We start from the raw sequence: 17,078 nt of genomic DNA on the forward strand, positions 1-17,078 counted from the left end.
ACTCTGTGTCACTGTTTTGTTTTGTTTTTTTCCTGGTGCTAGGGATTGAACCCAGCGGCACTTAATTACTGAGCCACATCTCCAGCTTTTTTTTAAATTTTTTTTTTTTAAATTTAGAGATAGGGTCTCACTGAGTTGCTTAGAGCCTCACTAAGTTGCTGAGACTGGCTTTGAACTTATGATCCTCTTGCCTCAGCCTCCAGAGCCTCTGTGTCATTTTCTGACATGGGTGTTATATTTCAGTGTTTAACCATTTGTTTTTCTTAAATGATTTTTTTATCAATGCCTTCTAAATATATTTTTCCTCCCTCCTGTCTCCCTTTCTGCTTTTCTTGCAGCTCCTCAAAGAAATTTTGAAATTGCCTTCAAGATGTTTGACTTGAATGGAGATGGAGAAGTAGACATGGAGGAGTTTGAGCAGGCAAGTTGTTCTGGCAAGTTCCTCAAATACATTGTTATTTAGTGCTGGGAATTATACTTCAGTGGTAAAGTACTAGCCTAGATGTACAAACCCTTGGTTCAATCCCTAGCATCACAAAAAAGAAAAAAAAAAAGAGGCAATAAGTACATTAACATATAAAACACATTTTCATGTGGATTAGGTTTAATAAAGGATTTAAAAGTAATCTCAACTTTAATTATTTTTTAAGTCTAAAAGTAGTGATGGATTTATGTTTAAATCTGTATATTATGATTAAAAGTCTAATCAAAATGGTAATAATGGCTGTTGTTGATAATTTACATACATTACATACATTATCTCTCATCCTTATACTAGTCCTGTAAATATAAGGAATATTGCCCACATTTTAAGGGCATTACTATTATTTGCATGTATATTGTTAAATTAGGTATGTGTGAGGCTAACGGCTAATGTTTCTACTCAAGACATTCATCAGATGCCTTCTATATGTATTTTCGTTTGAAGACAAAAAAATTTCTGAATTCTTGAGTTTTATTAATACTCTACCAATGAGCTACATCTCAAGCCCTTTTTAATTTTTATTTTGAGACAGGGTTTCTTCAAGTTGCTGAGGCTGGCCTCTGACTTGGAATACTTCTGCCTCAGCCTCCCAAATTTCTGGGATTATAGGTGTGTGCCACTGCATAAGTCTATAGACTTGCCTTTAAAAATTCATTTACATAGGTAGGCCACTGTTTCTGGTCCCAAGAATTATTGTTTCTCAAAGATTGAACAAATTTCCCATGTCTTCTTAGAGTATTATTTCATTACCACCTTTGTGTTTTATGTATCATTGTAATAAATGTGTTTTCTTAGATGTTAAGAATTTGCCAGGCACAATGACTCATACTTGTAATCCCATAATTTGGGAGGCTGAGACAGGAGGATCCCAAGTTCAAGGCTAGCCTCAGCAATTTAGCAAGACCCTGTCTCAAAATTTAAAAAAATAAAAAGAGCTGGGGATGTGGCTCAGTGGTAGAGGGTCCGTGGGTTCAAACCCAAGTATAAAAAAAAAAAAGAAGGAATGAGAGGGAGAGGAGGAAGGGGAGAAAAAGTCATCTGAAATGTGGAAGACACAGTTGTGAAGTTTATGATTGTCCTGTTTGTACGAGTGAGTCCCCCCAAAACAAATATTTTTTTCTGGAGGGAAATTTTTCTGAGAACATCCAATTATAAAGGTGTCAGGCCGTGTGTGTTAGATTTTGGGTTCTGCTACTTGCTAGCCACTTGACATTGAACAAGTGAGATTGAATACAACTCTCTGGGCCTCAATCTCCTCATGTATCAAAGAAGGATAATAGTAGGACTTGCCCCACAAGATTGTTGTTATGCATTAAAAGAGATAATGGTTGGGGTTGGGGATGTGGCTCAAGTGGTAGCACATTCGTCCGGCATGCATGAGGCACTGGGTTCAATCCTCAGCACCACATAAAAATAAAGATATTGGGTCCACCTAAGAAAACTAAAAGTATATATATGTATATTAAAAAAGAGATAATGGTTGACTGGTACAGGCACAGAATAAATAATACTTATTCTTTTCTATGCTTTCCCACTTTCATGATGTTTTTCTGGGGTGCGGGTTTGATTCTGCTTTAGGTTCAGAGCATCATTCGCTCTCAAACCAGCATGGGTATGCGTCACAGAGATCGTCCTACTACTGGTAACACCCTCAAGTCTGGGTTATGTTCAGCCCTCACAACCTATTTTTTTGGAGCTGATCTCAAGGGGAAACTGACCATCAAAAACTTCCTTGAATTTCAGCGTAAACTTCAGCATGATGTTTTGAAGCTAGAGGTAGGTATTTCTTGGACTGCAGGAGATCCCTCATGCATGTATGTAGAGCCACTGGGTTAGGAGGGCCTATACTGTACATATTCTTTCAATCCATCCCCAGCTGATTGATTTGGACCTAATCAGTGATCTAGAGACCAACAGGGAAGTAAGTACATATCCTGTGAAAATGTCATGGAGTAATGTGGTCCTACAACTGAAAATCAAAAAGTCTATATTGTAAATGATAGTTGTCTTTGGATACCATGCTTGAGGAAAAAAAAGAATTGAGGGGTCACAGGAGTTCTTACACTGAGCATGTATCTGCAGTTTTGTTTATTTGTGTGGAAGGCACTAGAAGGTAGAGATGGGGGTGGTGATAAATAGATCTATGAAAGTTTGCAAAGGTAATTATCAGCTATTAACACAGAATATAGAATAAAAATATATGTGTTCAAAGTTGTACACTGTCCTACAAGCTTACTTTTCCACTCAGAGTTTAGGCAGCCATACTCTTCAGTTTCTAGGCACCGCATTCTAAGGGCATCGCCATTATCTACATGTGTATTTGTTGGATTAGGTACGTGTGAGGCTAATGGCTAATGTTTCTACTCAAGACATTTATCAAATGTCTTCTATATATACTTTTGTCTGGAGACAACAAATTCTCTAAATTCTTGAGTTTTATTGAAACTGCATCACACTATTGTTTCTCAACCTCTTTTATTCCATCAACTCTTACTTTAATATTACTTAGAATTTCAAAACATTAAATACTGAAACTAAAAGCACATGAAAATATTCTACTTCATTTTTAAGCCATGTTTATACTTATCTGCTCACTCGTCCCCCACCCAGTTCTGATTTACTGTTCCATGTTTTCATGCACTTGACTCAATTGAGACAGTTTGGAATGCTGTTTGATATTCATAATCTAGGAAAAAAGCAGGATGAATAATGTTAAAAATCAGATCAAACTTTGAAATATGCTTGTGTACTTGTTATTTTAAAATGATGTAATTAATATTCATAGAATTTACCTCAGAAAACAAAGTAATGGATTTCTACAATTTATGCCAAGCTCCTGGTGGAGGCTTTTGAAACCCCTGTAATAATTGGCAAGAACTGTACATATAGTAAAAGGTCAATAAATTTTTACCACACTGAGAAAGCTTTATAGCTTCCCTATTCAAATTCTCTTAGCACTGCTAGATAGATAGCTTCCCTCTGCCTGGCATAAAGCACGAGACCAAGTAAGCATTAGCAAAAGTGTTTGGATTTCAAAAAAATTTCTCTGCTGCATGCAGAGGAACACAACAATCTAAAATCACTGAAAAGATTTCAACAATAATTGAAGCAAAAATTATTGTTGTGTCAGCTCTCAGTTAACCAGAAATTTAATCATAATGCCTCATTACTAGTTAGTTGATATTTTGCTTTTTTTAGTTGTACATAAAAGAAAAACCACAGTACAATGGTTCTTGCCAATTATCTTGCCACAGTAAACAGTTGCAGATGATGGAGTTCAAAATAGAACTTCATAGAATGAAGAATGATGCATTTAATGAACACTGGGTTTCCTAGAACGTTATTTGTAAATGTTAAGGTTAGCACAGTTTGAGTATCTCTTACCAAAAATGTTTAGGACCAAAAGTGTTTTGGACTTTGAATTTGTTTTTGTTTATTTGTTATTTTTCCATTTGGGGATATTTTCATGTGTAAATATTGAGTTATCTTGGGGAAGGATCCCAATCTACACGTGAAATTCATCTTGTTTTATATCCACCTCCTATACTGGCCTAAAAATAATTTTGTACAGTATTCTTAGTGTACCTGAGTTTTAACCCATCAAATAAGGTCAGATGTGGAATTTTCCATTTGTGGCATTTATAAAAGCTTCAGATTTTGGAGCACTTTGGATTTTTTATTTTTGGATTAGGGATACTCAACATATTTTCATTCTAGGGAAAGCAGATACTTCTCAGGCAGTGAATTTGATTTTGTTCACTGTTTTATATATAAAATTACTAAAGATGCTGTAATAACAGATACATTTTTATATGTGTATTATGTGTATACTATACATACATATGCATTGTGCTTAGCTTTGTGAAGTTTGCATTCTTAATGGAACATTCCAGTATATTTCTTAGAGTATAGAAGAAAGAAGTAGGCCTCATCCAATAACTGTTGTGTAAGGATTGCTTACGAGGCTTTAAGTTATATGCCTGGATCCCTAGTATGCATATGCAGACTTGTCTTCTTTGGAAACATCATAGTGTAATCTGGAAACATAAATGATTTACTTTATTAATTATACAGTTAACTGTTGAACACAGAATATGAATCCATAAAATGTAGTTAGAGAGTAAAACATAAAGTAAGAAGGTACTTTTAACAAACTTTAAAGGACAACACATGGTCATGCTAGAGCTGAGCGGGTGCCAGCCCACCTACAGTCTAGCCTAATACTCATTCCTGGAAGTGCAAGTGGAATTCCAAAGGCAGAGCATAGGACTTGGGGCTTTCATCCAGAGATGCTATAGAAAAGATTGTGTAGATTGCTAGAGGGGTGAAAAATTATAAAGCAGATTAAGGACTTCATGCATATGTCCCTGCATATAATCTACACTCAAATGCAGAAGAAACATAAAAGTAGTCATGTTTAAGATACTTATTCTAAAAAGCAGTCTTGCATTTGACATTGATTTAGGATTATTTGTAGGCTTTGTACCAAGATGTACCAAGACTGGTCCTGTTTATCAGTCAGCAGCTGTTTATATGAGGTGACCAGTAGACATATAGTAATAATGTTCTATAAATGGCTATTAATCCTGAATCCATTCTTTCAATATAATGACACAGGCCCAGTGAGTAAATGCCTCTGTGTCCATAGCCCCCTTATTTAAAATTTTATCAGTTAGTACCGAATCTTCCCAACTAGCTTTGAATTCCTTTGAATAAGTGTGAATAGCAGAAAAAGCATCATTTTTGGTGCTAACGAGGCCTTGGTTAAAATTTTGCTTGAATCGTTTACTTGCTATGTGACGTCTGATGCATTATTTTTTTTTTCTTAGAGCCTCACCAATTCATAAAACCACAATGGTTAAATTAGGTGATATTTTATTATGGGCTGAATCATGTCCCTCCAAAGTACATATATTAAAGCCCTAACAACTAGTTTCTCAAAATATCACTATGTTTGAGATAGGGCCTTGAAAGAGGAGACTAAGTTAAAAGGAGGACATTAGGGTGGGCCCTAATCTCTCTGGTGTCTTTGTTAAGGTGAGAAAATCTGGACCCCCAAAGAGACAGGTGGCAAGTGCATGAAAAGGCTGTCTTGTGGAGAAGCACTTAGGAGGCATTTGTAAGTCAAAAAGAAAAGCCTTAAAGGAAACTAATCCTGCTGGCACCTAGTTCTTGGACTTACAGCCTCTAGCACTGTGAGAAAGCTAATTTCTGTTGTTTAACAGCCACTGGTGTATGGAATTTTGTTATGGCAACCCTGTCACACTAATGTGCCACCTGGCATGTACTATACCTTTAATAAGTTATTTCAGGGGGTTTTTGTTTGTTTGTTTACCCCCTCTGCCATGGCATTAGACATATAGTAGATACCTAAATAGGTCATGATTTTAAAAGTGTTTTCTGAAAAAAAAAAAAAAAAAAACCTGGAAAATGGCAGCAATTTTTAGTTTTATAAAACACTTTTAACTTCATTTTTTTTAAAGAGAGAGAATTTTTTTAATATTTATTTTTCAGTTTTTGGTGGACACAACATCTTTGTTTGTATGTGGTGCTGAGGATCGAACCTGGGCCGCACGCATGCCAGGCGAGCGCGCTACCGCTTGAGCCACATCCCCAGCCCCTTTAACTTCATTTTTAAAAGTTTGAGTGGTTTATTCCTTCATTGAGAAACATCATAGTGTAATCTGGAAACATAAATGATTTACTTTATTAATTATACAGTATGAAATTTAATCTCATCTTCACAGCTAAGAGGAAACTGAAAAAGATTAATAAGTAATCTTATGTATTTCATAAGAATTTTATAAACTGTTATTTTTTATCTCTTACTATTTTTATTTCGTTACTTATCTACTATAAAATTTCAGATCAAGAAGATCTATTATGTTGTTTATTTTTTTACTCAGCAAGTAGCTTTGAGAGTCAAGAGAACGATTTTTATCTATGAAACATAATTCAGAGGTAACAAGGAAGAAGGAAGAATCTGTGAACATTTATTAAGTGCCTACTATGATCCAGGCACTTTACATATCTTATATGCCTTCTTTATTTTAATTCATCAACCCTGTCAGCTTTAGTGGTACTGTACCCATGATCCAGATGTAGAAATTAAAGCTCAAAGAGGTGAAAGGCACAGAACAATTATATGGTGGAACTATGATTCCACTCACATCTGTTCCACACTGCCTTTTAGATCGAACTATTTCTTCTCTTTTTATAGTTAGGAGCATTAAAACATTTTTTAAAATAAGCCAATGATTTCCATGATTAAACGTAATTAAGTAGCTAGTTAGTATAACATCTTACAAATACAAAAGAACATTGCATTTCTTCTTGGTCATATGAGTGGCAAAGGAACTGGGAAAAGATAGACTATAGATATCCAAGAAATTTGGTCTTCTTCTATCCCTAAAATTCAAGCTTTTTTTTTTTTTTTTTTTTGAGTCCCAAAGAAATAATTCGTAGAAACTTCATCTCAAACTAAAGGTAAAACACTTAATTCATATTATATTTGTTTTTTCTACCTTTTCTCTTTTTGGGAACTCAAAATAACATGGATTTGAAGGAATGATTTAAGAATACAAGGTTAGTTTTTAAAACACTTGAGGTTAAGAATTCCTTCTAAGGCTACCAAGAACTACTGAATTTGAGTGCCTTAGAGACAGGTGCCAAGTCTAATTCCAGTTAACATATTCATTGATTTCTTGACGATTATAGCAAGTAAGATGTCAGTCAAAAATGAAAGGTACTAAAAAGTCTTTGAAAAATTATGGTTAATTTTAATTTGGGGCAAGAAGGGGGAAAAGGAACTGTCATGTCAAAGGAAAGTAAAAACTAATTTATACAAAAAGAATCTAATTCTAGAATATACAACAAAGAAACTAAGTTGGGGTCCATATGCTTATTGCATAACCAAATTGTCACATTTTAAGAAGGCATGAGTATCAATTATCTTAAAGTAAACTAGATACAATTCAAAGAATAATAATGATTGTCTTATATTCCCAGTCTTAAAAAAAAATAATAATATTGGGGGCTGGGGATTGTGGCTCAGTGGTAGAGTACTTGCTTAAAATGCATGAATCACTGAGTTCAATCCTCAGCATCACATAAAAATAAAATAAAGGAATTGTGTCCACCTATAACTAAAAATAATACATATATATAAATAATAATATCGAAGTTAACTGGATTCATTCAATCAAGAAGAGAAATAAAAGGGAAATATAAAGAACTATGCTAATTGTTCTTATCTGTCAATAAGAGTAGAGCAAATATAAATAAATAAGAGGACTGACTTAATTCTGTTGTTTTATTTTTGTTTTTGGTGATGGGGATTCAACCCAGGGCAACCCAGGGCCTCATGCATGCTAAGCAGCCGCTGTACCACTGAGTGGCATCTGCAGTCCAAGAGGGTTAATTTAAGTTAAATATTAAGTGACTTTTTAAAAGCTTGTAACTATAACTAGATGATTAAAAGTGCCTAAGGAGATTCTAGAATCATCTACTTTTTAAATCATCAAATTGACATCTTTGTACCCATCTCCTTAAATTTAGTGCTGAAGTAAAATTAATTCTGTCTTGCCCTAATGTAGCAACCCATACTAAGGGACAGACTTCAACGCCTTTGCTAACCAAAATATTATGGAAAAGAAGACCAGAAGGCAAAGGAACCTTTCAAGTAAATACTTGCTTGAAACTAGAACACTCTTGGAGTCCTCATAGCCCAGTTTTGTTTCATTTTTATTTTCTGGGAAAGGGACTGTATTATGTAAACTCAGTGCTGAGAGTTCCCTCAATTAATTAATCCAAGAAATAATATGGGATTTGATTTTGTTTGATTCTTCTACTTTTGCCTCTACAAAGAAAAATATAGGTATTAATAAATTATTTAGTTTCTTCCATCCTAAGATGTTTTTAACTTGAATTTTCGAGAAATTAATAGAAGGGTTTATTAAAAGTTACTTTACTTGTCTCTTTTAGACATTTTTAACTTTAACAAACCAAGTATATGTTTAAAGGAAAAAAACCTATTAAGATAACAATAACAACCTTCACTAGAGTAAATTGCAACTTTCATATTTATTACAAAAGCCAAAGTATTTTACTAGTGTATTTTTTTCTTAAAGGGGAGGAAAAAAAAGGTAAATCACTTAGCCAGCATAAACTGCTTTACCCTTACAAAACTTGGAAGAAAGACCATAACAGTCATTTTCCTAAATATAATAAAAGGGGAGGAAAAAAGACATCAGTTGCTTTCACTAGAAATTTATGTAGTTAAAATAGTATTACAAGTTTTGGGGAAATAGGGAAATTAGAATTCTGATATAGCTACTCCCATTTCCCCCAGGAAACTCTTCTTGCCTCCTCAGCTGTGTCATTATTCCAAACATATAGAAAGTATTTTTAATTCTTTCTTACTTAAAATAATCTAATTTTGGTGCCGAAGTCCACTAAAAATGAAGAAATCAGATCAGTAACATGATCCATACAACCTTGTAGTCTTTTTGTGAGGAATCAAGAGGTCTTTAAAAGAAATGATCATTATTTTTAAAAAATAGGTATGTCCGTATAAAGATAATAGAGTAAGAATTTAATTTTCTTCAATAGTTTTTTTTTTGTTGTTTTTTTTTTTTCTTTTTTGAGATAGGGTCTTGCTATGTTGCCCAGGTTGGTCTTGAACTCGTAGACTCAAACAATCCTGACTTAACCTCTTGAATAGCTGGGACTATAGGCACACACCACTGTCCCCTAGTGTGGTCATGATTCTGAAGAGACATTAGCACTCTGAATCTGACCTTTCAGATTGATCATTAAAGTACATAAAACTGTTAGAGATTGATAATTTTTTTTTTTGATTTGCAGATAACTTTGTAATACTTGGCAGTTTCCAGGATTTTCCTGTCATCAGTTATCTTTTAATGTTATAATCTAAGATCATTTTAAACTGGCCACAAGAAAAAAAAGCTTATAAATGAATCATGAGGATTTGATCTTTCTCCAGGAGAAACGTTTTCCCAGTCTATCATTCAAATATCCTTAGCAACCATTTTTTAAAACACAGTGCTTTCAATGAATGAGCTCTGTGCCAGTTTTTTTTTTTTTTTTTTTTTTAATTTCATAGGTCATTTGTTTGGAATTCAGAATTCAGGTATAGTTAACTTTTTAGTCTCACATACAGCAGGATATACAGTTTTCAATAAAGTTAAAATGCAATACAGTAAAATGAAAAGTAGTATAAAGGAAGATGATTGCAAATTTACAGACCAGTGTTTAATCTGAACATATTCTTGTACCTGTAGCAAATAGATAAAAATGTGTAGCAGTCTCAAGCATTTGAATAAGTTTGAGTACATACTACATAATAAAAATACTGGCTAACACTTCTTGAAAATTTACTGTGAACCAGGCACAGTTCATGTGCTCGATGTGCATTGTTTCATTTTATCCCCAACACTACGAGGATGGTCGTTTCATTATCCACATTTAATGAACTAACTGAGGCCACAAAGATTAAATAATTTGTCCAAGTCACACTACTAAACGTGGGCTGGGACTTGATTCCCCACGGTCTGACTCTTAACTACTAACTTACTAGAAACTCTGCTATATGTTCAAGATACAAAGATGAACAAGACATTGCATTGCCCCAGGAAGCTTGTAACAGTAAGATAAATGAATCAGAAATTCTTGCACAGTACTATTCATAATGCACAGGGGTAGAGACATGTGTATGATAAATGAAAGTATAAACTGGAACATATAAGTCAGTCTGTGAAGTAAGAGGACAGCTCGGGGGCATTGTCCCAGAGGTGGCATTATGTGAGTCAATCCTAACTTTGAAATTCTTTCTATCTAAAGAATAAGATGGCTAATTTTCATTTGTTCCTTGCTCCCATGTAGAGAAGATGAGAATAGGCCGGGGAGCACTGAGTAACTCTGGGACTGAAGCCAGGAGAGAATGATAGAGAAAATGACCTTTCTTATCAAGTTTGTCCCAACCCAGGCTTGAATTGATGTATCCGCTAGGTGTTCTCATGCTGATAAAGGCACCCTGTGCCTTCAAATCCAGCTCTACAGAAATCATTAAAAAAAAAAAAAAAGATGAAAATTAGGGAGGAATCAAAGAAGAGAAATTTTCTCTAGGTTTCTCTAAGACTTGGCTGGGCCTAAAAGCAGACCTATAGATCTCTCAAACTTACAATGAGGAATCTTGAATAAAATAATGTCGAGGGTGTCTGAGGTCTTTTTGTTTTTTTCTCTCTTATAGCCATCTTTATCTGCATTTGCTTTTCAAAATTATAATCTTTAGTTTTTAAAAGATTTTTAAAGAATAGCTTTAGCCTCTGGTCTGCTCTAGAGCTGTAGAGCAGTCTAGGGAGTCTAGACAGTATGTTAGCAACCAGAGTCAGCTTGGCAATAATTTGGGAATAAATAATGCATTGCATTACATATGCCTGTTGAGTTCACACTCTGAACAAATGCCACTTCAGAGGGTCATATATTACATCAGGTTATTATCTTCTGAATTCACTTAGTGGCACAGAATGATTATTTGTCAAGTCTCTTTGATTTCTCATTGTTTTTCTTATTGAATGCTTTTTCTCCCTCCCCACCCACACTCCCTTTTTTTGTTTTATATCAGTCTACCACTGCATTAGCATTATTGTTTTTTCTTATTAAGGTTTGGACTAATGAAATAAAAATTACTTATTTCTTAGCATGAGAGAGATCTGTGTAGAACAGAAGGAAAAACTGCATTCTATAGAAACACAGAGGCTAAAAGAAGGGAGGAAAGAAAAGATGGTGCTTCTTGGAAAACAAAAACAGAAGGCAGCAGCCAGATCTGAAGTGCTTTGTATGTTACGCTAGAGAGTGTAGACACTTGATCCTAAAAGCTAGATAGGGAACTGTTGAAAGTTTTAAAGAAGGAAGTAATATGTTCAGATTTAGATATTTGGAAAGATCACTCTAACAACACAATAATCAGCAAAAGAAAAAACCTATTAGATTTTGGGTTTGTACAGGAGAAAATAATAAGGTGGGCTTAGGAAAAAGGAAAGAGAAAGGATTGGTTTGAGACGTCTTAAATGAAAGTTCTTCAAGAATTGGCAGTTGATACAAGAGAGAAAGTTATGTCTTTACTGAGATAGAGAACACAGAAGTGGGTTTGTAGAAGAAAGAGTTCTGCTTGGGATGTTTTGAGTTTGAAGTTTTTACGAGACATCTCCTAGAAGCAGTTGGATATACTGGATTTTGCATTCAAACTAGTAATACAGTTGAAAATACAGATATGGGATTTCAGCATAAGTGGGTCTGTGAATGCAGTGAAATTGGTGGGCTCATTCAATGACTGTGTATTTACCTGAACAAAAGAAATCCAGGGACAGAATTGTATTGTATAGAATAAGAGGAGTTTCTGAAGGATGGGTGTCAGACAGAGATCACCCTCATGTCCAACGGAAGAGTTGTAACACAAGAAAAGTGACAAGGAAATTGACGGTATTGGTGTGAGAGAATGCTTTGAAGAAGCTATAGGAAGTGTTTTCTGCTTCAATGTCATGTTCTTAAAGCAACTCTTACTGGACACCCTATTTAAAATCAGTCTTTTCCCCTATCAGGCGTTCACGAGACAGTGAACTGTCTGGCTTGTTTACCTGTTTATCCCCTGGACCACATTTAACACAGCACACCATAAATATTTTTTCAAAAGTATAATCAGTATACCATAGTATAATAAATGCTATGTGGGGTGAATTAAAATTAGCAGGGTTAATTTAATTTACCAGTTCCTCCTATCCAAGGTAATTTGACTGATTTTATTTATTATTTCTACTTTTTTTAAATGAATCTGAATGCATTTTACCTTTGTGACCTTGGGATCCTTAATTGGTTATGTAGAATTAAGATAATCCCATCCTCACAGATTGGCAAAGAGTTCTTCTTGGATAAGAAAGTACCCAGTGCAGTAGTGGACATACATCATGAACTCTCAGAGCATTTGTTCATTTATTTATTCATGGTGGCCACTCATTTGTCATTTTAGTGTTGACTATCACAGTGCTTCACAGAGCATCTGGTGGTGTCTTGTGTGCTTCTCTTATTATTAGAAGACATGAAGGAAGCATCAGTAACCTGTATTCCTGGCATTTGTGTCCATTCTTGATAACTTTGCAGATCTGTAGCTTGATAACTCTGCAAAGTTATCAAGAATGGACACAAATGCCAGGAAGTATGGACACTTTTCAAACTTTGCAAAGTTTGAAAGACCATTAGAAAATTGCCAACTTTATAGTCATTATGTTGATTAGATTTTTAATCCCAAATTTCTCAAGCTCATGATTCACAGTATATCCAACTAGAAAAACAAATGAGGTGTAATTGAATTAATTGTGCTGGAAGATATCAGTCAGTGAGATGTTTCAATAAAATATTTTTTAAATTTCCATGTAACTCTATCATAATAGAAAAATAAATAGAGAAATAAAAGAAGAGCCAGGCATAATGGTGTGTGCCTGTATTTACAGCTCCTGGGGAGGCTGAAGCAGGGGTATTGCTTGAGCCCAGAAGTTCAAGGCCAGCCTGAACACAGAGCAATACCACTCTCTAGAAAATTAAGAAATATATAAGATATTAAGGAAGTTAATATGAAGTTGTTTCCTTGAGTATAGGATTAGGATTGATTACTTTATTGAACATCACATATAGAATTATTAATGCAAGCTGTTGCTGTTATCATTACTATGGATATTACTATGCTGCTGTTCTCCTTTCAGTAGAGGAATGGCTTTCATTAATTTCCTATGCTGTTAAATTTGGCCACTGAGCCAGGCACAGTGGCACATTCCTGTAATCCCAGCAGCTCACGAGGCAGAAGTAGGAGGATCACAAGTTCAAAGCCAGCCCAAGCAACTTAGTGAGGCCCTAAGCAATTTAATGAAACACACCCTATTTCAATTTTTTTTTTAATATTTATTTTTTAGTTTTAGGTGGATACAATATCTTTATTTTATTTTTTTATGTGGTGCTGATTATCGAACCCAGTGCCTCACATATGCTAGGCAAGCACACTACCACTTGAGCCACATCCCCAACCCCCCGTCTCAAAATTTAAAAAAAAAAAAAAAATTTAAGGGCTGAGGATGTGGCTTAGTGCCTAAATGCCCCTGGGTTCAATCCCTAGTACCAATAATAATAATAATAATAATGTTTTTGGAAGTATCACTTGGTACAGTGGAATTACCTTACTTATTTGGTGGTTTTGTGATGGTGCTTATCTCTGTCTTTAATAAAATGCTATGTGGGGTGGATTAAAATTAGCAGGGTTAATTTAATTTCCTCCTATCCAAGGTAATTTGACTGATTTTATGACTCCAGCTCTGATATTAATGTCGCCCACTAGTGGACATTGCTGCTCTTGCTCTAGTGGTTCTTTAGATAGAAAGCATGATAGTTTTTAACATCTCTTCTCTGAAACTGGAGCACTACAACTCGGTATTAGTTAAATATTACTGTGTAAGAAATTACTCTAAAACTTGATAACTTCAAACAAACATATCATAATTTCTAATCTACTACCAACTTTAACTAGATGTTTCTGTCTGTCTCTCATGAGGTTATAATCAAGATATCATCCAAAACTGTAGTCCGTTCAAAACTTAGCAAAGCTGGAAGATCCTCTTCCAAACTCACTTATATGACTCCAGGCAAGAGACGTCAGTTCCTCACTCTGGGTGTGGGGGGGTGTCTTTTCAGGCTCTCGTGACGTGGCAACGACTTTTCACAGAGCAGAGAGTATGTGGCCCCGGGGAAGCACCTTCTTGTGTAACATGTGACATGTTATCACGTCTGTCATATTCTTTTGATAACAGACTGATTCTGGTCCATTGTGGGAAGGGACTACACAAGAGTATAGATGGAGTAGAACAACATTGGGGGCCATCTGTATACAGGCCACCACATATGTATACACTCACTGCCTTCCCCAGGATATGAGTGTGGCCTTAGGGGGGCTGTGCCAAGACTAGTGGCATTGACACACTAGCACCAATACTGCTATCTCGTGTACCTGGCACCATCCTTCCCTTGCCCAGTGGTTACTCTTTCTACCCAGTGGTAATTTGAATTTAGATGCTTCATTGCCTTTCTGTACTAGCTGTACTGTTCAGGCTCACTGCAGTCCTTCGTGTTTCATTACCTTTAAATCTTGAGAATCCACCTACCCTTCCCTCCCAGCTTCTTGGTAGGATTTTAGCACTAGTTTCTCCTTGCATCATCAGACACACACAGCTTCATGTTTTAGGATGTAGACTATCCAGGTCCTTGTTATATTTCAGGCCCAGCCCCTTCCATCTTGAGAAATGTGCCCTCCTAAGTAGCTTTTGAGTTGAATTAAATCTACAGAGTTCCTGGTTCCCACCCTACTGGGTAGAGGTTATAACACTATTATGCTGTACACCATTGTTTATTGCTGCTCTTAGTGGCAGAAATATTGGGCATTTTAAACTAATATCACTTTACATTGTTTTAGTTTCCATGCTTGTAATTTGTTCCCTCAATTTAAGGAAAATGTCAAGATCGATTTGAAATTTAGTATTCATTATGAAAGTACCTTGTAGTTTTTTCTATAATATTTTGTAACTAATTTGAGAAATTCCCACTGTGACACATTGACAGTGTATTTAAAAGCCAACAGATTCCTTTTTTATTCCAGATTTAAGGGATTGTACTCTCATGATATGTGGAATATGACACAAAAACACTTGAATAATTTATGTTTTAATGACAGCTCTCTGGGTATCTGAAGTTTTTTATTTCTTTGATCTAATGAACCCTGAACTTTTAAGCAGAAACTAGCTACAATTTGATTATGCTCTTACATATTTCCAGTTATTCCTCTAGAAATATACTCTTCTCTTACCCATCTGTTATACTAACCAAAGAAAATAGTAACAAAATCTGCTGTCCATCAGGAATTCCCCTATCCACTTATACTGAACTTGAGTTTTCAAGAAACTCCTAGCATTCTTCATTATATCACTTTATATCAGGTTGAACTTGACTGAGATTAGTTTTTAAATTTGAATCTTAAGTAATTCTGGGATTTTCCAGTGCTTGGGAATTTGTACTGGTTTGTCTCCTGATCTTACACTGACTTCAGAGAGCTCAAGTGTGTTTTCTTGTTTTGTTTATTTTTCTTTTCTCTACAGAGAAAAGAATATGTCTCTGCACCTCGTCTTAAAGGATACTGTGTTTTATTCTTGTGTTATCTGTGTATCTAAATTAAGTTTTATGGTTAACTTTTAATATATATATATCTTTATGATCTGGCAGAGTTACAATAGCTGGGGGAGCAATCTCTGGTTTTCTTGTTTGTGAGTATATATAACCTCAAATGTAATGTTAATGTGTTTTGCATTCAGTTTCTGTCAAAGAGAAATAGTAAATTGTGGAGCTGCTTGATTTGGCGTGTATACAGAGCCCATTTATTTGAAAATGCAGTCATTAATTCACCAAAGCTAATCAGATTTTACATATACTTTGTCAACCATGCCCAGTAGTCAACTTTGCCTAGTGAAATATAATTAATTTCAAGCTGGCATAATGGAACATAACCTTCTAGTCCCCTCTAATGCTGCTTTATAGAGGTCAAAAGACTCACCTTTCAGCTAGGTTTTTTAGTAGTCACTAGGTTCATCTATTAGAGATCCTGAGAGCATAGTAAAAGTTACTTGATTTTAGTAAATGAGTACTGTTAGGCTATAATTAGTATATTTCAAACTGAAGTTACAAAATAGCTTCAAATATTTGAATATCTGCCTCTCTCTGCCAGCGTTAGCTGGTAAATATGTGACAGAGGACGTGCATTTTCCTCACTGTTACCATGGTGTCATAATTTTTGGCGTATTTAATTGGTTGACTCTGATGTAAAATAACTGATTAACTTCCTTTCTGCGTTGAAACCGAAAACAGTTGCCATATAATCTTGGCCTCTTGTCTCTGTGACCATCTCTGGTATTGCAAAGCCATGGATAGCTTGTGTACTCCCTAGGTAATTTGAAGCTTATTATTGCCTACTAGCTACATGACAACTAGAGAGGGAAAGGTGGATATTTGGATTATAGTAAAGGGATGGAATGAAGAATGACTGATATTAATATCTTCATCTTCTGTGTTGCATCTAGCTCTTCAGATCAAACACCTTGGAAAGTAGGGGACCTATGCTATCTTTGAGAACTCCAAGAGAAAAATGGAAGCAATTTATTTAATAGTTGCCACTGCCCATGTTAGCTTATACTGATCATTCACACTGATGTGTCAGCTGTTGCAAGTCTAATAGAACCCCAAGAAGAGAAAACATTAAAAGCAATTTAAAGACCAGTGTGGTGGCTGTAATTCTGGCTTCTTAGGAGGCTGAGGCAGGAAGAGACAAGTTTGAGGCCAGCCTGGGCAACAGTGAGACCCTGTCTCAAAATAAATTCTTGTTTAAAAAAGGTTAGTAATCCCAGAGACTCAGGAGACTGAAGCAGGAGGATGGCAAGTTCAAAGCCAGCCTCAGCAATGTAGTGAGGCCCTAAGAAACTTAGACTCTGTC

The 17,078-nt window shown here is 35.3% G+C and overlaps 1 protein-coding gene across 1 annotated transcript in view; it reads left to right on the top strand.

The window, feature by feature from the left end:
• The window catches only part of Micu1 (mitochondrial calcium uptake 1), a 186,426-nt gene that overhangs the window by 107,143 nt on the left and 62,205 nt on the right, over positions 1–17,078 (top strand). Inside the window, exons 8-9 of the mRNA XM_048808814.1 lie at positions 339–421; positions 2,063–2,260. Of these exons, the coding sequence (XP_048664771.1) occupies positions 339–421; positions 2,063–2,260 (281 nt within the window). The remainder of the gene's footprint in view (positions 1–338; positions 422–2,062; positions 2,261–17,078) is intronic.

The sequence above is a fragment of the Marmota marmota genome, unplaced genomic scaffold (assembly GCF_001458135.2).
Source record: "Marmota marmota marmota unplaced genomic scaffold, marMar, whole genome shotgun sequence".
Taxonomy (NCBI): Eukaryota; Metazoa; Chordata; class Mammalia; order Rodentia; family Sciuridae; genus Marmota; species Marmota marmota.